Here is a 21,752-nt window from a genome sequence, read left to right on the forward strand (position 1 = left end):
AAACAGCAAGGGTCCCACCACTGGACAGAGGCTTCCAGTCACAAAAAGAAGCTTCAACCAAAAACCTCTGCTTCCTGCCACTGAGCCAATTTTGTATGCAATTTACCAAATTTCCCTGGATCCCATGAGTTCTTACCTTTTTTATTAGTCTCCCCTGCGGAACTTCGTCAAAAGCCATACTGATGTCCACGTAAACAACATCAACTGCACTGCTCTCATATACAGGCCTGGTCATCCCCTCGAAAAAGTGTTAGACATGATTTCCCCTTGACAAAGCCATACTGACTCTCCTTGATTAATCCTTGCCTCTCCAAGTGGAAATTAATTCTGTCCCTCTGAATTTTTTCCAACAATTTACTTACCACTGATGGTAGACTCACTGGTACTGGTATATTGCAGGGATCGGTGCTAGGTCCCTTGCTGTTTATAGGGCACATTAATGATCGATGGGAATGTGTGTGTGTGTGTGGGGGGGGGGGGGGGGGGGGGATCAGTAATTACCTGGTCCTTCCCTCTTCCTGAATAATGGTACCACATTAGCTGACCTCTAGTCTCTGGCACCTCACCTGTGGCCAGAGAGAATTGGAAAATTACATAATCTCCTCTATTCCCTCACACAAAAGCCTGGGATACATCTCATCTGGGCCCATCCCTGCTTTCTAGACCTACATCGGGCTTCTCCATCGTTAACACAGATGCAAAATACTCATTTCGTACCACATTTGCATCTCTTAGCTCCACAGATTGGTTGCCACTTTGGTCCCATTACTCTCCCTGGTTATCCTCTTGCCCTTCACATACTTATAAAACACCATGGGATTTTCCTTTATTTTGCTTGCCAGTGTTTTTTCATGCCCTCACTTCACTCACTGGATTTCTTTTCAAGTATCCCCTGCACTTTCTATACTCCGCTCAGGCAACCACTGGTTTCAGCCCTCTGTATCTGCCATAAGCCTTGCTCTCTTTTCTTATCCAATCCTGTATTCCGATTGACATCCAGGGTTCTCTGGACTTTTTGATCCCATCCTTTACCTGTACGGGAGCATGATGGCTTTGCATCTCTCTATTTCAATTTTGAATGACACCCACTGCTCAGATATGGACTTCTATTATTGACCTCTTTCCAAACAAAGAAACAAGTTCATTTGCAAGGAATCAAAACATAAACATCTGCTTTTTACTAGAAATCAGCTAACGATTTGCTATGCCATTTTTATAAAATACAGAGGTATTACTGTGGGCTGGACAATTGAGGGGTAATATGTCAATACCTCATAGCTAATATATCCGTAATCACAAAATATTTTGAACCCATGTTCCATAGTTCGACTAATAACAAAAGCTTATTGTCGTGTTGGGTGTTCTGATGTACAAACAATCCAACACGGCTGGAGATGGTGTAACTCAATTTTATTAACTACTCATCTGTAACAGCACGCTGCTAACTTGGGTACGTGCATTACCAGCTAATCTGTGGACCTTGTCCTATTACTATCTGGGTGAGGCACTCAGCACATGGTGAATGTCTGAATGGCAGGCTCTGAGCTTGGTGCTCTGAGCTGGCTGCTGCTGGAATGAGCGGGAACTGTAGTGTCCTATGTTTTTATAGTGCGTGTGCTCTCACTGGTGATTGGCTGCGATGTTGTGTGTGCGTTGGTTGGTCCTACTGCATGTCCATCAGTGTGTGTTTGATTGCACCATGATATGCTGATCTAAATATCATGACATCCCCCCTTTTCGCAAAGAATATGTGCCTACATGATAATAAATAAAGAAGTGTGGTGAGTGCATCTAATCATGTGTGTGCAATATTTACAACAATATGTACATGTGGCTATACTATATACACAGGAAGGTGCCAGGTGCAGAAACTAACTATGTTACACCAAGAGCGAAACCAATGTCATTAACAAACAATAACAAAATCTTAAACAGTATGGCAAAAAGCCTGAAACAGTATGTCAGAATAAGTCAGTGAGTCCAATATGAAACGGTTCATAAATTAAGTCTCTCAGGTGGGCGACAAATTCGGGTTGACCGCCAAATTCGGGTTGACCGCCAGGGTGGCACACCACTCGTCATCCGGAGCAATGCTGTGTACTGACAGCGGCTGATGCATTCGACTCGGGGACAGCTTCTTCTTATTGATGACAGCAACGCGCAAGGGCTCCCTGCCCTCAGTGTCACTGGTCTGTGTGATGTCGGGATCGAACTCTGTGAACGTGGGTTAAATTGCCCGAACGTTTCTGCGAGGCTGGTTAAACGGGTACGAGTTGGCAGGGTGAGCTGCTCGACAGCAGGCAGCATAGTGGCCCAACCTGCCACAGCGTAGGCATTGTCGCGCTTTAGGAGAACATTGCCGCTTTAAATGGGCGGAGCCACAGTTGCCATACGTCGTGGCGTCAGTGCGTTCATTGCGCCACCGCGCATGCACGATGCGGTCTTGCGTAGTGCGCACCTGCGCATCGCGTTCCTCTGCATCAGCGTCCCCTCTTTTGGCGCGTACAAGCGCGGGAGGCCTCGGAAAGCGCGCAAAATGGCCGGCCTCCTCCAGGCTGCGGCCCGGGAGGTACTCGATCATCTGGACCCGCTCTGCCTCGTGGGGCCCGTGCCACGCCTTTTCGGCCGCCTGGATGTGAGAGTACCGGCTGGTGGCATTCTCATGCAGGACGCAGGCAGTCGCCAGGGTGAGTTGCTTGACCCGAAGGAGCTGCTGGTGCAGGGTGTCCGACATGACTCCGAAAACTATCTGGTCGCGTATCATGGAGTCAGAGGTGGTCCCATTGACGCAGGGCTGTGCGAGGATGCGGAGGTTTGTTAAGTAAGACTGGAAAGTTTCGTCCTTACCCTGCAGGCGCTGCTGGAACAGGTACCTTTTGAAGCTCTCGTTTACTTTAAGGCTGAAGTGTTCGTCGAACTTCAGGAGCACCGTCTTGTATTTGGTTTTATCCTCGCTGTCCGCAAATGTAAGGGAGTTAAAAATGTGGATGGCGTGTTGCCCCGCCATGGAGAGAAGAAGGGCAATCTTCCTGGTGTCTGATGCATTCCCCCTGTCTGTGGCCTCGAGGAAGAGTTAGAAGCGCTGCTTGAACAGTTTCCAATTGACCCCGAGATTGCCAGCGATTCGGAGCGGCAGCGGCGGGTTGATGTTCTCCATGATGCAGGACGGCGGATTGCTGATGCGTTGCAGGTAGGTCTCACAGGCGCTGGTTTGCATCCACTTCTGGTATCATGTCGTGTTGGGTGTTCTGGTGTACAAACGATCCAACACGGCTGGAGATGGTGTAACTCAATTTTATTAACTACTCAACTGTAACAGCACACTGCTAACTTGGGTACGTGCATTACCAGCTAATCTGTGGACCCTGTCCTATTACTATCTGGGTGAGGCACTCAGCACATGGTGAATGTCTGAGTGGCGGCTCTGAGCTCGGTGCTCTGAGCTGGCAGCTGCTGGAATCCGTGGGAACTGTAGTGTCCCCTGTTTTTATAGTGCGTGTGCTCTCACTGGTGATTGGCTGCGATGTTGTGTGTGTGTTGGTTGGTCCTACTGCATGTCCATCAGTGTGTGTTTGATTGCACCATGATATGCTGATCTAAATATCATGACACTTATGTTACAACAACGCCCTGTAATTTGTAGAGCATTACTCATTCCTCCAGTGACAGTGTGAGGAAATTAGCCACGGCCTTACTGTGCACAGAAGGTGAATGCAAAATATCAAAGACTGAAGAATTGAAGCTCAAGCTGTCACCCATGATCATCTGGATATAATGGACATGGAACAAATTATTTCCATATTAAAGGTATAGTTTGATTATTCCACAAAGTGTTAACGCTGGTTTTTTTTCTTCTGTCTGGGGTGTCAAACAAATAACTCAACCTTTTAAAGCAGTTTATAGCAAGTCACACAAATAGCATCTGTATAAATGGTAGGTTCTGCATAAAGAATTCCATAACCTCCTACCCAGACAGTCCAGATGACCTGTCCATACTCCAAAGGCAATGACCACTAATGCCAAAGGTGGTGGTGGACGTACACCTTAAAACCACTACTGAAGGGCCATGAATGTTCTTTGGTGGAAACTCTTTCTTAGGAAACAAGATTAATGAGGAAGGAAATACAGCTTTCACAGTCATATAAATAACTTCTGGAACAGATAGTACTATGAAACTGAGTGGCATAATATGATAGTGAGTTTGTATTACATTTCATTTGGCGACAAATCTGCCTACCTTTTTCTCCCAATAATGAGGTTCCTTTGAATAAACCTGTATTGGGCATATCAGGGAATTGTTGATTGATCACAAGTACCACATGATAGGAATTATTAGATGTTTTCCCTTTTTGGAGAACATCTGGATCAACTAGTTCTTCTAGGTATCGGTACAATGGTGGTGTTTATTTCCTTCAATTTAAAAAAAAATGTTTTATTGTGTTTTTTCATTTTATACGCTGTACACAACGGTATGTACATCAGGTACAATATACATGAAATTTCCATTGGTAATGGCCCAACCCTCCCCAACCCCCTTGCCCCCGCCCCCCAGCCATTTTGTTGCTTTAAGGTATTTTCTTAGGTCTCATATCATGCAATAGGCGATTGTCATCTATTTACATATATGGTGTTCTTTCGTTTTTAATCTTTATTGGTATCACAAGTACGCATACATTAACACTGCAATGAAGTTACTGTGAAAATCTCCTAGTCACCACATTATGGCGCCTGTTCGGGTACACTGAGGGAGAATTCAGAATGCCCAATTCACCTAACAAGCAGGTCTTTCGGGACTTGTGGGAGGAAACCAGAGCATCCGGAGGAAACCAGAGCACCCGGAGGAAACCCGCGCAGACACGGGGAGATTTTGCAGACTCCGCACAGACAGTGACCCAAGTCAGAATTCGAATCGAGTCCTGGCGCTGTGAAGCAACAGTGGTAACCACTGTGCTACCGTGCCACCCATCCCCTTCCCTTTGTCGATTGCAAATCCCCCTCCCCGCATCCCGTTTCTTTGGGGGTTCTGTTCTTTGTGGTCTTGCTCTAGGCCCCTATTATCCATTCTGGCCGTTCAGCCACCCCCTCCTCTCTCCCTGCCTCGCCCCTCCCGCCGTCTGTTCCCTGCTGTCTCATTGGCTCCTGTGTGACCCCCCCCCCCCGCTTTATTGGCTGTTGACTTCGAAAAGGTCCTGGAACAAGTTGGTGAAAGGCCTCCACGTTTCTTGGAAGGCCCCTCTGATCCTCGGATAGAGAAATTGATCTCCATGTGGAGAAATTCTGACAGGTCTGCCAGCCAGTCTGCAGCTATGGATGGTGCTGATCGCCAGCCACGCAAGAATCTTTGGCAGGCGATTAGACAAGCAAAGGCAAGGGTATCGGCCACTTTCCCCATGAATGGTTCTGGCTGGTCCGATACACCGACGACTGCCACTCTTGGGCACAGCTCCTCCCTCACCCCCATAACCTTGCACATTGCCTCGAAGAAGGTGGATGTGGTAGGCCGGGCCTCCACCTCCAGAAGAACCTGCTCATACGGGTTTTGTCAAATGTGCTCTGTGCACCACTTCCAGTTGCATGAGGCTTAGCCTTGCGCGAGTAAAGGTGAAGTTGGCCCTGCTCAGTGCTTTGCTCCAGAGTCCCCACCCTCTTTCCATCCTTAATTATTCCTCCCATTTTTCCTTGTTTCGCACAGTGGGGAGCCCTTTCTAATAGTCGTCCATACAGGTCCCCGCAGTTCCCCCTTCCCAGAATACCCGTGTCCAGTATTTCCTCTAGCATTGCGTTTTTCAGGGTTCGTGGGTATGCGGTTGTCTCCTTGAGGAGAAAGTTCTTCACCTGTAGGTGTCGGAATTTGTTCCCTTTGAGTCGATGCAGACTCTCTGTCAGTTCTTCGAAGATCGCTCGCCTGTCCTCAAAATCCCTAACAGCCAGTGCCCCCCTCCCCACTCCTAAAGGTGGTGTCTAGCATGGCTGGTGCAAACTTGTAGTTGCCGCAGATGGGGGCTATGGTGGACATTTCAGTCAAGCCGAAGTGCTGCCTCATCTGGTTCCAGGTTTCGAGGGTGGCTACCACCACTGGGCTTGCTGAGTGTCTTGCTGGCGGGGATGGGAGCGCTGCCGTGGCGAGGGCCCACAGGGTCGTCCGTATACAGGAACTCTCCTCCAGCTTCACTCATTCCATGAGTTCTTTGACCCACCCCCTTACTCTTTCCGCATGGTTGTCCAGTGGTAGGATTGTAAGTTTAGGAGGGCCAGGCCCCCATTTTTCTTCTTCTCTGTAGGACTTTTTGGGGAATCCTTGGGGAATCAGTTCTCTAGCCATGCCTATTTTCCCCGTTCTGGGGTTTGACCTGTCCGTCAGTGGATCCTGTACACAGTTAAAGTCCCCCCCCCCCTCAAATGATCAGTCGATGCGTATCTATGTCTGGGATTTACGCCATGGTCTTCTTTACGAATTCCGTGTTGTCCCAGTTGGGAGCGTACACGATCACCAGGACCACCAGTGCCCCGTCTAGGACACCTCTGACCATGACATATCGTCTCTCTTGGCCTATAACCGTCTTTGTCGCAGTAAACACCGTCCTCTTATTTATCAGTATGGCCACTGCCCTAGCTCTCGTCCCATAACATAAATGGTACATCTGTCCCACCCATCCCTTTCTTACCCACAATCGCTCCTTTTCCCTTTTAGGTGGGCGAAGACTCACCTGGCCAATAAGTCCCCTGACGTTTCAGGTGACTATACTGATTCTGGGGTTTTCCTTTGTTAGGGGACCATCCAAAATGGTCAGGGTCACCATACTCACTGAGACTGAGCCTCTGTGCTCCGGAGTTTCCTTTTGTCCAAGGGCCACCCAACATGGCTGCCATTTGTGTGAACGCCATGTGGGTGAGCCCCTGCACTCCGGTTTTCACTTTGTTCAGGGACCCTCCAAGGCTACTTGCAAGTGTCATCTTGTTCAACGTTTCAGAGACTGACCTGCTGAAGCCTGTCTAGAGCCTTCCCCCCCTGGCCCTGTTGTTTTGTTCCCTCTGCGGATTTGTTTCCCCCCCACTCTTGCTGCCCCCTACCCTCCCCATGTCTCCCTCCTGCCCCGTCCTCACTTCGGTTTACCTCTCCTGCTTACCTTCCTCCCCCACCTCCGCCCCCCTTTGCCAGGCGTGGTCTCACTGGTGTGAGATGCTCTGTGCACCCCCGCCTCACTCTCATACCTCCTGGCGCTAGCTTTCCCTCCAGTGTGGTGGCTCGCCCTCCTGGGGTCAGTCTGACCCCCTCCTATGCCCGCTCTGTTGGTATCCCTCCATCTCCTCTTCACCCCCTCCTGCGCTCTGTTACACTCACCCCCTCATTTCTACAAACTGGTTTCCCTGTTCATAACGAGGCGATGAAATCCCGCTCAAAATTGTCCATTAGTTCTTCCCGGTCTCCTCTGCTCCTTCTTTATCCCCATCTGCTTTGTGGATGGTCTAGACTGTTCTTTTGTACTAGTCCGCTTCTTCATTGAAATAATGTTCCTTGCCCTGGTGTGTAATCCGGAGCCTGGCTGTGCACAGCACCCCAAATTTAATATTGTTTTTGTATAGGGCCGATATTGCCTTATTAAATTCCGCCCTGCGCTTTGCCAGGTCTGCCCCAATGTCCTGACAGACTCTGATTTTGTGTCCCTTCCAGCTGCAAGCCTTCGTTTGTCTGGCTCAGCGAAGGATTCTTTCCCGGTCCTGGTATTTGCGCAGTTTGGCAATGACTGCTCTTGGCTGCTCCCTGCCTTGGGTTTCAGCCAGAGCGACCTGTGAGCCCTGTCGATCTCCAGCGGCTTGGGGAAGCTGTCTCTCCCCAATATGTTACCCAGCATTTGGGCCACATAGTTGGTCGGGTCCCTGCACTCGATTCCTTCTAGCAGGCCCACTATTCTGACGTTCTGTCGACTCTACCGATTTTCTTGGTCCTCCACCTTCCCTATCAGGCTCCCCTGGGTCGCAACCAGCCTCTTCATTTTGGCCTGCAGGGGCCGATTCGGTCGCTCTGGTCCGTCGAGGCTTATTCCAACTCCTTTATTGTGCTCCCCGGGCCTCCAATCACTTTCCCATACTGTCGAGGGCCACCTGCATGGTGGCCAGCGCCTCTACCACTTTGACTGCCACCTTTATTTTGGCCTTAATATCGTCTTTTATCTCCTTCAGTTCCCTGGTGAGGGACGTCTTCCGTCCATCACCCGGAGGAGAGCCATCTGATGTGCGACTGCTGAGCACATCCCCATCACCGGAAGTCACTTCCTTCAAAATATGATCACTATTGACATGGTCATTTTGGGGCACGGGAAAAAGTAACTTCATCCCACATGGTGGTACATTGTGCATGCAGTCTATTCTCTTGATACTGACCCAAGGCATTCACAATTTCAGATCGGCAATATACATTTCTTCGGCTAGCTGGTGTCGTAGTTGAACTGTCTGTATTATCTGTGCTAGTGTGACCACCTTGGACTTCAATGTCAGGCTGAAGGAGTTCACGTCAGTCAAAAATTGTCCTCCCTTGGGGACTGCAGTAATGAGAGCGAAATACTGAACTTTCTTGACCTGGTGAAATACTTCCTACATTCAGTAAACAACAGTTTCTAAACTCAATTTTCACATCTTGACTGCCTCAAGAAAATGAGTGCTCCAATTTTAGTTTAAACGATGGAGGCATGGGTAGCAAACAGCCATAACCATATCAAACACTATCCGATATTTAATGATTTCATAGAATGTAGCCATTAAATAAGATTTTCAAAAAAGCAACTTTAGCAATCCAGTGTAACAATGAATGGTGGAAGAAGAGGAGGATATAACAAGCTCTTCTTAAAAAAGGGAATAACAGTACTTAGCACTGTTGCCTCACAGCACCAGTGTCCGAGGTTTGATTCCCGGCTTGGGTCACTATCTGTGTGGAGTCTGCATGTTCTCTCGTGTCTGCGTGAGTTTCCTTTGGGTGCTCCGGTTTCCTCCCACAAGTCCCGAAAGATGTGCTGTTAGGTGAATTGGACATTCTGAATTCTCCCTCTGTGTACCCAAACAGGCGCCGGAGTGTGGCGACTAGGGGATTTTCACAGTAACTTCATTGCAGTGTTAATGTAAGCCTACCTGTGACGATAAACATTATAAAAATAATCATATTGGTCATTCTAGATGGCTGGGTTCCTTAATTTAAAAAAATTGATTGCTGCTTTGCTGATGCAAACTTCATTGACCTCAGAGCTTTCCAAAACTGCCCTCTTCAGGGCATATTTGGAATGGCTCATGAATTTATTTAATGCTTTTTAAAATACCTGATCGTCAGGTGAGCTACTATGTCCTATCAGTCTCTTCTGAAAGTCTGAAAACTTGAGAGAAATGGACACAACAGCATCCTGGATAGCCATACTGGCTCCTATGTTTACAACACTCAAAGGTTACTTCTCCCAGCATCAGCAGTTTAACCTATAGTTCTGTGCTGTCAGAATTAGTTTGCATCAAATTCCTACCTGAAAACCAGCCAAGTCAATCTTGGTGGTATGTTTATCTTTGAATTACTCAGGATATCTGGTGGCAAGCCAGACGAATTTTAAACACCCCTTGGGAATAAAGCTCCTTTCTCAATTGATTCCGATTTCTCCTCAAGAATCCGAGTCGTGGAACTTGGAACATGACAGCTTACAGAACACGATGGAATTTATCAAGTCTGAGCTTCTAAAATAGCAGATCCAGCACGGTGGCACAGTGGTTCGCATTGCTGTCTCACGACGCCGAGGTCCCAGGTTTTGATCCCGGCTCTGGGTCACTGTTCGTGTGGAGTTTGCACAATTCTCCCCGTGTTTGAGTGAGTTTCGCCCCTACAACCCAAAGATGTGCAGATTAGGTGGATTGGCCATGGTAAATTGCCCCTTAATTGGAAAAAACGAATTGGGCACTCTAAATTTATAAAAAAAAAGAAAAAATAGCAGATCCGTCACCCATCTCCTCCTTCTCAGAGGCAGAAGAGTCGAACTGTCATTGGCAAATACCTGCCTGAGGCTATGCGATGAGAAACATGAAGCTTCCCTTGTTTAGGATAAGACATAGATTAGTACTGTTCCTGTAGCCAAAGCAAGTACTTGGCCAATTAGAGATAGTGATAAATACTCCAGCAGTTGGAGCAAGAAGGTCAAGACAAGTTGGTAATCTGGGACAGTCCAGTCATTCAACAGATGTGAAACCAGAAACTAAACCCATGTCAAGTTGATATGTGACTGATACTGGAGGAACCCGAAGGTCCGTGCCCAAAACCTTCGCCCTATACACAAACTAAAATATTAAGAAGCTAAATATGATTTTTTTTCAGCGAAAATATTATAACACTCCTTCCCTAGATTTTCATCCTCTGTATCACGGTTTGGAGCCTGGAGCTGGACACTCGTGTCAGTGAAATGTGGAATTGCACAGAAATAGATACCCCAACTTCAACCTTCATACATAAAAATGCAGAACAAGCACAGTAGAGTCAGGCATGAGTGATATGTAAAGCGGGAAGTTCCTGCCACCCGAATACCAAGTGAATTTGCCAACCCGACTAATCGGAGTATATTTGAGCATGAATTTATTGTGAAGGAAAACCTATGCTATAAAAACACCACAATGGTATTACATTTCAAACTTCCAACCACATATACCACTCAAACTGAGCCTAATATCATCAACATCGGGCAAGCCTAGATTCCCCAACCCAATCAAATCGACAAACCCCTTCATGCCTCTCCAGTAACAGTAAACAGACTGGTTCTGCTTTGCACAGTGGAAGACAAATGAAACCACGGGCTGGCGAACTGAGTTTGTGGTGAGGACTGAAGACTTCGTCCTTCTCAAAATCGAAATGGAAGAACTTCATCCAATGCTGGATGAGACTGATAAAGGAGGAAGAGCACATGGGATCCAGGGTAACTTGGCAAGTTGGATCCAAAACTGGCTTAGTGGTAGGAGACAGAGGATAGTGGTAGAAGGCTGTTTGTGTGACAGGAGGCTGGTGTCCAGTGGCATACCACAGGGATCAGTGCTAAATCCTTTACTGTTAGTGATGTATAAAAACAAAACAGATGAGAATGGCGGGTAGGTGATAAGCTTGAGGATGACAAGGAAAACTGAAAAGTCTGAAGAGTGAAAAGGTTTTCGGTTGCAGGGAGAGAGACGGTTTGATCAGATGGGCAGATCAGAGGCAGATGGAATGTAACCCTGAAAAGTGCAAGGTGATGCGCTTTGGAAGAAGTAACAAGACAAAGAAGTACTCAAATTAATGGCAGGGCACTAGGAACTTGAGGAACAGAGGGATCTTGGAGTGCTGGTGCACAGATCCCTGAAGGCGACAGGACAGGTTAATAGGGTAGTTACGGCAGCATACGGGGCACTTGCCTTTATCACTCGTGGCATAGATTATAATAAGAGCAGGGAGGTTATGTCGGAGCTGAACAAAACTTTGCTTAGGCCACAGCTGAAGTGTTGTGTGTAGTTCTGGTCACCTCACTATAGGAGGGATGTAATTGCACTGGAGGGGGTGTAGGGGAAATTCACCAGGATGTTGCTTGGGATGGAGCATTTGAGCTACGAAGTGAGTAGAGAAGCTGAGGGGGACCTGATCGAAGTGTATAAAATTATGAGGGGTATGGGCAGGATGGATAGGAAGCAGGGGGGGGGGGGGGATGGCCAAGAGAGATGGCCATGGGGATAGGGGGAGGGTCATGCGACGTGGCATGGTTGGAGAAGAGGCGTGGTCAGGGGTGGAGAAGGGGGCCATCTTGGATGCGCCCGGCACAGGGCGAACTTAAAGGGAACAGAGCCAATAGACGAGGATGGTGGATGGTAGAGGGGAATGAAAGTGCAAGCCTCCGGTAAGACTTATGACATGGAAGGTGTGGGGTCTCAATGGGCCATTGAAGAGATCTTGAGTCTTTGCGCACCTAAGGAGTCTGAAGGCGGGGGCCAGGTCAGGCTGAGAAAAGGATGGGTGGGTCAGGTATTTCATTTGGGGTTTGACTCAAAGACACACGGCTGGCCATTTTGCTGAGTAAAAAGATTGTGTTTGCGAGTGCAAAGGAAGTGAGGGACCTGGGTGGGATGAAGAAAGGGATATGGGGCGGTTCTTAGAAGGGCTGGAATTTCTGGATGGAGAGATGTAGCAGGCGCTAGAGGAGCCTTTAGGGCTGAGAAAGGCAATGGAGAGTATAAAAACGATGAAGTCGGGGAAGGGTTCGAGGCTGGACAGTTACCCGGCGGAAATGTACAAGGAGTTTGAGGCGGAATTGGCACCACACCTTCTGGAGCCATTTAGTGAGGTGGTGGAGAAAGGGGAGCTGCTGGAAACAATGACACAGGCGATGATCACACTTATAACAAAGAAAAGGATGTGGCTCACATAGGCCCAGATCACTGTTAAACACGGAATTCAAAGTGCTTGCTAAGTTAGTGGCGGGGAGAATAGAAGGATGCGTTCCGGGGGTGGTTGCAGAGGATCTAATGGACTTTGTGAAGGGCAGGCAACTCTCGAGCAATATAAGGCAATTACTGAATGTGATCATGACCCCGTCAAGAGAACGGATGGGTACTGGAGGTGGTGGTGTCAACGGATGCGGAGAAGGCAGTTTTAAGGGTGGAGAGGCGGTACCTGTTTTAGGTCCGGGGAAGGTTTGGGCTGAAGTTTGTGGCATGGGTGCATCTGTTGTATGTGACCCCAGTGGCGAGCGTACAGGCCAGAGATGAACCCACAGAGTTTCGGTTTGCACAGAGGAACGATGCAGGAGTGCCCGCTGCCGCCGCTATTGTTTGCGCTGGTGATGGATCCCTCGGCGATGGTCCTTACGGGGTTAGAGTGGCACGGGGTTAGAGTGGCAGGGGGTTAGACTGGCAGGAGATTAGGCGGGGGAGCAGGGAGCACCGGGTGTCGCTATATGTAGATAACCTGCTGTTGTATGTGTCAGACCCGCTAGAGAGTACGTGGAGAATTATGAGCCCATTAGAGAGGTTTGGGGCCTTATCAGGTTATAAGTTGACTGTGGGAAAATGTGAGGTGTTCCTGGTGAACGAGTCGGGTCGGAGAACCAGTTTAGGGGTCAACCATTCACGGTAGCCAGGGATAGTTTAGGTATTTGGGGATCCAGGTGACGGGAGAGTGGGCGACGCTATTAAGTGGAACTTACAAAGTTGGTGGAAGAGATGAGGGAGGATTTTAGGAGGTGGGATACACTGCATCTGACGCTGGCAGGGAGGGTTCAAGTGGTGAAAATGAATATCCTGGTTCTTATTTATATTCCAGAAGCTTCCGATTTTTATTCAACGGCCTTTTTTCGGAACTTGGATACAGTCATTTCGGAGTTTGTATGGGCGGGGAAGCTGCCACGGGTGAAGAGGCAGAAAGTGGGGTTGGCGCTACCGAACTTGTTGCATTATAGGTTGCGGAATGTGGAGTGAGGCACTGCTTAGGGTGAATTCAACCTCCTCGTATGAGAGGACGAGTTTTGTACAGTTTAAGGTGGTACACACGGTGCATACGACTCGGGCGAGGTTGAGTGGCAGACGAGTGCAAGAAGTGTGGGCGGGGACCAGCAAACCACACACATATGTTCTGGAGTTGTGAGAAGCTAGAGAGATACCGGGCGGGAGTGTCCAGGATGTTAGCAGAGATTGTGGGGGTGGAGGTCAGGCCCTATGGGATATCGGAGAAGCTGAAGCTGATGGAGGGGAGGGAGGCTGATGTCATGGTCTTCATCTCTCTGACAGCCCGGTGGAGAATTTTACTGTAATTGCGGACAGGGGTGAGGGCCTGGCTAGGGGATCTGTACAATTTCCTCCGTGTTGGAGAAGAGTAAGTTTGAACTGATGGGTTCCGAGGAGGGCTTTGAGGCACAATGGGGACTGTTCATGGCCACGTTTGAGGAATTGTTTGTTGCACGGGCGGGGCAGGGGGAGGAGGGGGGATATGTACTGTAGCCACCTGGGTTGGCCAACTCCCGATGTAAAATGGAGAACAGCAAAGGCTGCAGGGAAATTCAGCCAACACAGGCAGAAACCAGCAGGTGCAAGTTACTGTGTATTAAACTCTGCAAAAGCCCAGACAGCATCGATACAAGCAGCCATCTGCATAAAAATGTAGCAGCCATCTACATACTAATAAGCGATCCCCGGGAACAATCGCAACATTTGGGACAAACAAAGCTAAGCCAGACTCCCCGGCGCCAGCAGGAGCCAACACAAAAGAGGTTAACGAACACCTCAAGACCGCCCATCAATCAGGGAACCGCTCCAGTATTGGAGAAATCGAACCAAGCGATTGGAACCAAGTCCAATCACTTGGAACCAGGTACAGGGTCCGCCCCGAAAGGCGGGAAGCCCCTGGGGACTATAAGAGTTAAGCCCCAAGTTCAAATCGTTCTTCTTGACCTGGTCACTCAGCAACGCGAACCAACCTTGACCGGTTCAACTGCCGCCGATATCCAGTAAGTCTTAAGTCAACGCTCGCTACGAGATAGGTGCTCCTAGCTACCAATCCGTACCAACTTCAAATCCCGCAGACTCAGAACCCGAACGAAAGGCCATTTGTTCCCCTGACCTGGTGGGCCAGTCCGAAGCTAAGTATAGGCCTGTTAGTTATAGAAGTAGCTTAGACGTAGAATTTGTGCATGAGTAGCGATTACTGTGTATAATAAATGTGCTTTGATTTGAATCTTACTAATCGGCGTATTGAGTTATTGATCATTACTTGGACTTGAACCTCATAGCGGTATCATAAAGATACCTGGCGACTCAAGAGCAAAGGTTATAAAACAGAGCCAATTGAATCAACCAAAAGTTAGCAACAGTACAGACTGTAAAACCGTGAACTGGGGAGTGTGTTCCCTGGATTATTTATGTTTTGTAGCTGTTTGAATAAATTTGGAATAAATAAGTTTTTTGAAAAAACAAGGTGGCATAATTTTACGGTGAGGGGCAGGAGTTTTAGAGGGGATTTGACCCAGAGGGTGGTGGAAGTCTCGAATGCACAGCCTGCAACCTTTAAAAAGTATATAGATGAGCACTTGAAATATCATAATATTCAAGGTTCTGGGCCAAGTGCTGGAAAGTGGGATTAGTGTAGATTTAATGCAGTTTTGTCAGTGCAAACTCAATGGGCCAAAGAGCCTCTTCTGTATTGTATAACTCTGTGAATATGAATCTATGACTGAATAGCCGACATGAAACATGCTAACTTGGAGGCAGTGGAGGTGTCAAAAGTGGTGATACGATCTACATTAGGCTCTTCCAAAAGTCTCCGAGCAGGCCTCCCACCTTGCACCTTCAGTAAACTTAATTCATCCAAAGCCCTACTGCCCATATCGGAATTCGCACTAGGTCACATTTACTCATCATCCTTGTGCTCGCTGACCGATATTGGCTCCTAGTCTGGCAATGTCCAAAATTTTAAAATGCGCAAAGCACTGAGCAGGGTGAACTCCACCTCCTCCTGCGTAAGGCTCAGCCTAATGCAGCTCAAAGTGGTGCACAGAACACGCCTGACCAGAACCCGAATGAGCAGGTTCCTCCTGGAGGTGGGGGACAAATGTGAGCGGTGCCAGAGGGGCCCGGCCAACCACACCCATATGTTTTGGGCTTGCCCCAAGCTTGCTGGGTTCTGGACAGCCTTCTCCGAGGCAATGTCCAAGGTTGTGGGGGTGAGGGTGAAGCCATGCCCAATAGTAGCAATCTTTGGGGTATCGGAGTAGCCAGAGCAGCACATGGGGATGGGGCTAACGCCCTTGCTTTCGCTTCCCAAATCGCACGCCGGAGAATCCTGCTCGGCTGGCGATCAGCAGCACCACTCAAAGCTGCAGATTGGCTCGCTGACCTCTCGGAATTTCTCCACCTGGAGAAGTACGCCATCCGAGAGTCAGAGGAAGGCTTCCTGGATAGATACTTGAGGGCAGTTTGTCGGCCTGTTCCAAAACCTGTTCGAAGCCAGCAACGAGGAGTAAGCCAGGAAAAATAAGATGAAGAACCAAAGGACTGCGCAACCCGGGGGTGGGGGAGGAAAATGGGGAAACCACAAGAGAAGAGGACGGGTGCTGAAACCAATGGGGGCGACGGGGGAATCCAGATCCAGAGGGCAACAAAATGTTCATATCGTTAGTTAAATGAAGGACAAAACAAGCCTCTCTGTAAAATGAAGCAAATTAGCGCGGGCAAGAAAAATGTTATGCATATAAGCATTAATATGAGAAAACCCAATAAAAAAAGATTTTCAAAAAAAAAAAAAATTTTAAATGCCCATCCTCATTTTCAAAACCCTCCTTGACCTCACCCCTCCTCAGCACTGTAACCTTCTCCAGGCCTCCAAAGATCTCTGCTCTCCTCCAATCCTGGCCTTTTGCAGATCCCCAATTTTCATCATTCCACTGTTGGAGACAGTGCCTTCAGCTGCCTTGGCTATAAGGTCTGGAGTTCATCCTAAAACTGTATTTCTCTCTACCTCTCTGTTCTCCTTTTAAGACTATTAAAATTCACCTCTTTGGTCCAAGGTTTTGCCGACTTGTTCTAACATCTCCTTGGATAACTCAGAGGCAAATTTTGTTTGCTAACATTCCTGCCGAACAGCTTAGAACACTAAAAGTGTTAAATTAAGTACTTGAAAGTTGTTGCTGCTACAAGTGTCTTTGAACTGGTAAGCAAATGTGCAACTGGAGTCATTCAGGACATCTCTGCAAATATAAGAATTCTTAATCGATACAGAAGACAGATGATTACCCAGGGAGGATTCAAGTCTAAAACCCCAGAGGTAAAAGAGCCTGAGGTGAATTGACACAGTGCACATCTCAGGCCACAGAATTAACTACAGAGCATTATTGTTTACTTGAGAGCTAATTGCAAGGATAAACTGCAAACGCATACTGTGAAAGGCGCACAAACAAAACATTTTAACAGGGTATTTATAATATTGAACAAGTGGCTGATGTTAAAAGTTAGGTATTGCAAATGACTTTTATTGAAATGCAGAAAGATGCCAAGAAAATGTGAACGGTTACAATTACAGGTGAACTTTGATGTTCATGGCACTGTAACTTTTTCCAGACAGAGGTAAGGTGTTCAAAGCTATTTTCTCACCCAGTGAGAAGATCTCAAGATTCAGAAATATTGCTTTACTAGTATTCAAAGGTCATAATTGTGAGTTCCAATGCCAAAACCAGCTGATATTTGAGAAAAGTATATTTGCAATTTGACTGATAAATCAACTATGCTTTGATGACAAGGAAAACACTTCCATTATTATATACATCACTTAAGTGTTGTGATTGAGATCCTTATCATCTGGATCGCCACATTCTCTGTTTGTATAGTTGGTTCCAATAAATGGTTCAGATGATTAACTAGCAGGAATTAATCAGAAATTCACTATTGACAGGTGCATATGAAATCAGACTACTCTTACAGCCTGAATATTTGTCCTGACATTGAAGAAAAACTTTGGTCAATCCCTGCATCAATATACTGGCAGTTGGCAATAAGTCAACAACGCCAACATTTGTCATACTGTGATACCCAAAATCAGGTTAATCTAATTTTATTCTGGATTCAGCCATCATCGAGATTCTGGTGGAATTCACAAGATAATTACCTATATAAAGAGAACTCACAACAACATTTCTTGGGTCATGAACGAACACTGGGTCACATGGTATCTCCCATTTCCTCAGCTCTTTTGGTGATGACCTCTGTTTCAAATACTAGAAGTATATCATAAAGCAGTACTTTGTATCTTCTATGCACCTTTGAGCTTTGTGCTAATTCTCTTCATATTTGATTTTTAAGGTTTGGCACTCTGAACTTAGTAAATGCGGAAATAAAACGTCAATTTACAGTCTCACATCGGAATACAAAGGAGATCATAGAGTTCAAGTCTTTAAAAAAATATTTAAAACAGGACAGAAATGGAGGAGTCTGTCAGTTGAAATGGGCACACTACGGCAACATTTGGCGTGCAATGCTTAAAGCAGAACTCAGCCCATTTGTCATTCGGTCAATTGTTTTACGAAGTCACTATTTTCCCCCAGGATTTTTCTTTACACTTTAGAACAACCTTGCTTTCGTTTAGAACATGACAATTCATTCTGACTTTTAAATTAAAGCTTGAACAAGGAAATAATTGCATTACCTGATCCTCACACACAATTCCTCGGTGTATCACATGATAGAAGTGAACTAAAAAATCTGAATTTGGCAAGACATCTTGGCGCTTAGTCATAATGTCACAGATTAATTTATAGGCTTGCAGTTTTCCCTCCTTGTACTCATTGGGCAGCGTTGTTGCCTAAAGGAAGTTAAAGCAATACAATTAAACTGCCAGGCTTTCTGATGATTCAATATCTCATTAAATTTTTTAAAGATGCATACGCACTTTGATCAACTTCAAATACATGCCCATTTATTTTCACATTTCTGCAAATGCATCAAAACTAATAAAAGGTAATCGATCTGTTTCCCCCTCCACAGATGCTGCCTGACCTGCACAGTACCTGCAGCATTGTTTTTTTTTAAATTTCATGTTTCCGGTATCTGCTGTATGTTGCATACATGAACATTTTGAATTTATTCACATTTCTATTGTAAGACAGCATTGGTTAGCACCCAAGCCAAATGGAACACTGTGAAACCAACAGTTAAGTAACGGAAATTTTCCAATTTGGTATTAGATCAATGTCAGGTATCTGCCTGAAAAACATTTCCTTATAACTTAATTGTCCTCAAACTACTGGCCCTTTTTTTGTGAATAAAGAGAACACCTTCTCTAAATAAATTAGCTGTTTTTTCTTCGCCAACTTCTCTCTCACGACTACAACCCAACTAAAATGCCCATCCAACTTTTTGTTCACAGTTCTGATGAAAGATGACACCTGAAACTGTTGACCTAATTTTACTCCTTACAATTGTTGACGAAATCTACTTTTTTTATTTCAATTTTGCAATACTTCTGATTATTAAAATAAATTATACGAGTTATACTGGTTTACCTTAAACAACCAGGACACAAACATACGAAGAGGTGGAATCAGAATTGGAGATTGTGGTGAAATCTGATTATCTAGACTGATACCCAGGTTGTCTCTAATCTAAAAGAAAGAAAAAAAAAAATCAATCATCTTACACCTGTTAAAAAAAAAGAGCAAATGACACAAGAAGCAATAAAATATTGTGTGACGTCTGCGAATTTCCCAATTATGCCCCCAACACCCCTCTCCCCCCCCCCCCCCCCCCAACGTTCACGTCTAAATCATTAATATATAACGCAAACAGTAAGGGTTCCAACACTAAGCTCTTTGGAACACCACTTGAAACAACATTCCATTTGCAAGGGCATTTGTCGACCATTACCCTTAGTTTCCTGTCACTACGCCAACTTATATCCAGTTTGCCACATTGCCCTGCATCCCATGGGCTATTACTTTTTTGACCATGTGGGACCTTGTCAAACGCCTTGCTAAAATCCATGCACTACAACATCCACTGCACTACCTTCATCAACCCTTCTTTTCACTTCCTCAACAAATTCATTCAAATTTAACAAATCCAGGCTGACCATACCCGACTAGTCCATGCCTTTCTATGTGACAGTTAATCCTACCTCTCAGGATTGACTTCAGTAATTTGCCCACCACCGACATAAGCGGCCTATAATTGCTTGGCATTTCTTTCGGACAAAAATTGCATTTCTCCAGTCCTCAGGTACCTCCCCTGTATACAGTGAGGATTGGAAAATCATTCTCAGGGAATCTGATATCTCCTCCCTGGCCTACTTCAGCAGCCTTGGAAATTTCCAAAGAAATATTGACAAGAATGATTTTGTTCCTCCACTCAATGCTTAGTGATGCAAACAAAAGCAATTTATGTGAAAAGGTGAGAACATGTTCAGAACCATTGCATGAATATAAGGTAACGCTCAAGTCGTCATAGTCCCAGATGACCAAAGGTTGTTTCCGATTTGAGGGGAAAAGCTGACTGGTGGTGCTTTAACCTGAGGATCACCGCACCTCAGGCAAGGGGCAAGTATATAGAATCATAGACTTTACAGTGCAGAAAAAGACCATTCAGCCCATTGAGTCTGCACCGGCCCTTGGATAGCACACCCTACTTAAGCCCACACCTCCATTCTATTCCCATAACCCCACCTAACCTTTTGGACACTAAGGCGCAATTTAGATGTCCAATCCACCTAACCCTTTGGTCTGTGGGAGGAAACCAGAGCACCCAGACGAAACCCACGCAGACACGTGGAGAAAATGCAAACTCCACACAGACAGTCACCCGAGGCCAGAATTAAACCCGGGTCCCAAGAACTGTGAGGCAGCAGTGCTAACCACTGTCACCGTGCCGCCCAAGTATGCAAGTATATGCATGAGCATGACATCGAAAAAGGTTTTCAAGTTTAAATGTTGCTCTGTCTTCATGAAAGGATGACAGGAACAGAATTTTCTCGACAATAACAGAAGCTAATGGCGCTCAATGTGATTTATACATAAAAATACACCAAGTTAAGGTGAGGTACTGATGCATCATAAACATAGCTATCCAAAAGTTGCTATCCAAGTTGCAGCTCTGCCGATGTATAACTCTAGACCCACGGCAATGTGGCTGACTCGAAACAGCCTTGTGAAATGGTGTGAGAAGCCACTCAGTTCAAGGGTAATTAGGGATGGACAATAAATGCTGGCTTTGCCGGTAATGCCCACATCCCATGAAAGAATACAGAAAAAATTACTGCCAACCAACCTCATGGAGTTTCATTCCTTTAGGTTTTACATAGGCATAAATACATAGAACACACAGTGCAGAAGGAGGCCATTCGGCCCATCGAGTCTGCACCGATCCACTTAAACCCTCACTTCCACCCTATCCCTATAACCCAATAACCCCTCCTACCCTTTTTGGTCACCAAGGGCAATTTATCATGGCCAATCCACCTAACCTGCACGTCTTTGGACTGTGGGAGGAAATCGGAGCACCCGGAGGAAACCCACGCAGACACAGGGAGAATGTGCAAACTCCGCACAGACAGTAACCCAGCGGGGAATCGAACCTGGGGCCCTGGCGTGTGAAGCCACAGTGCTATCCAGTTGTGCTACTGTGCTGCCCTAACTGTGCATAACTTTTAAAGCGTACTTTTCTTCAAACCTTTTAATTTTTATTCTCTTGTAATCCAGTCTTTAATTCTCTTTCTACACTTGATTCAACATTGGATTTACCTGCTCTAATTTGCATTCCATTCTCAGTCGTTTTCCTCATTATTTCTCAATCCTTTCAATCGGATTGGCTCAGAAGACTTTCCCTATTCACTCAGTTGCTTTCCCTATTCACTCAGGTTCCAACGGCCATTTTCCTCATTGCAGTGTTATAAGCTCATGCATTCAGCAATTTGTCACGTACAAACTTTTAAAATCTCAATGTGCAAGGGTACATCCAACAGATACATCGTTAGGTGCTCTACGGCAGCAAATGTTGGTCAAAGTATCTTCAAACTCAAAACTCCAATGTATTCATATAAATATTAATACTCCAAGACAATAGTTAATAAACACTTCATTATGTTTAGTGTTTAAATACATTTGATGGGGTAAATGTCTAGAACCAGTCGATTTCGGCGGGAGAACAGCTGGTGAGTCAGTTTCAGCGGGAGCAGTGCGGAAGTGGCTGCTGGGAGTTAAGTCTGTCCTTTAAAAGCACTTGTCTTTGCAGGGGCAGGCCAGTCG

At 46.3% G+C, this 21,752-nt stretch overlaps 1 protein-coding gene across 8 annotated transcripts in view; it reads right to left on the reverse strand.

The window, feature by feature from the left end:
- The window catches only part of ralgapa2 (Ral GTPase activating protein catalytic subunit alpha 2), an 855,222-nt gene that overhangs the window by 537,153 nt on the left and 296,317 nt on the right, over nt 1–21,752 (reverse strand). For all 8 annotated transcript variants that reach the window (XM_072505626.1, XM_072505670.1, XM_072505634.1 and 5 more), the window contains 2 exons: nt 19,020–19,118; nt 18,164–18,319 (listed from right to left, as the gene is read on the reverse strand). In XM_072505626.1, coding sequence (XP_072361727.1) covers nt 18,164–18,319; nt 19,020–19,118 — 255 coding nt within the window. The remainder of the gene's footprint in view (nt 1–18,163; nt 18,320–19,019; nt 19,119–21,752) is intronic.

This window comes from Scyliorhinus torazame, chromosome 1, assembly GCF_047496885.1.
Source record: "Scyliorhinus torazame isolate Kashiwa2021f chromosome 1, sScyTor2.1, whole genome shotgun sequence".
Lineage (NCBI taxonomy): Eukaryota > Metazoa > Chordata > Chondrichthyes > Carcharhiniformes > Scyliorhinidae > Scyliorhinus > Scyliorhinus torazame.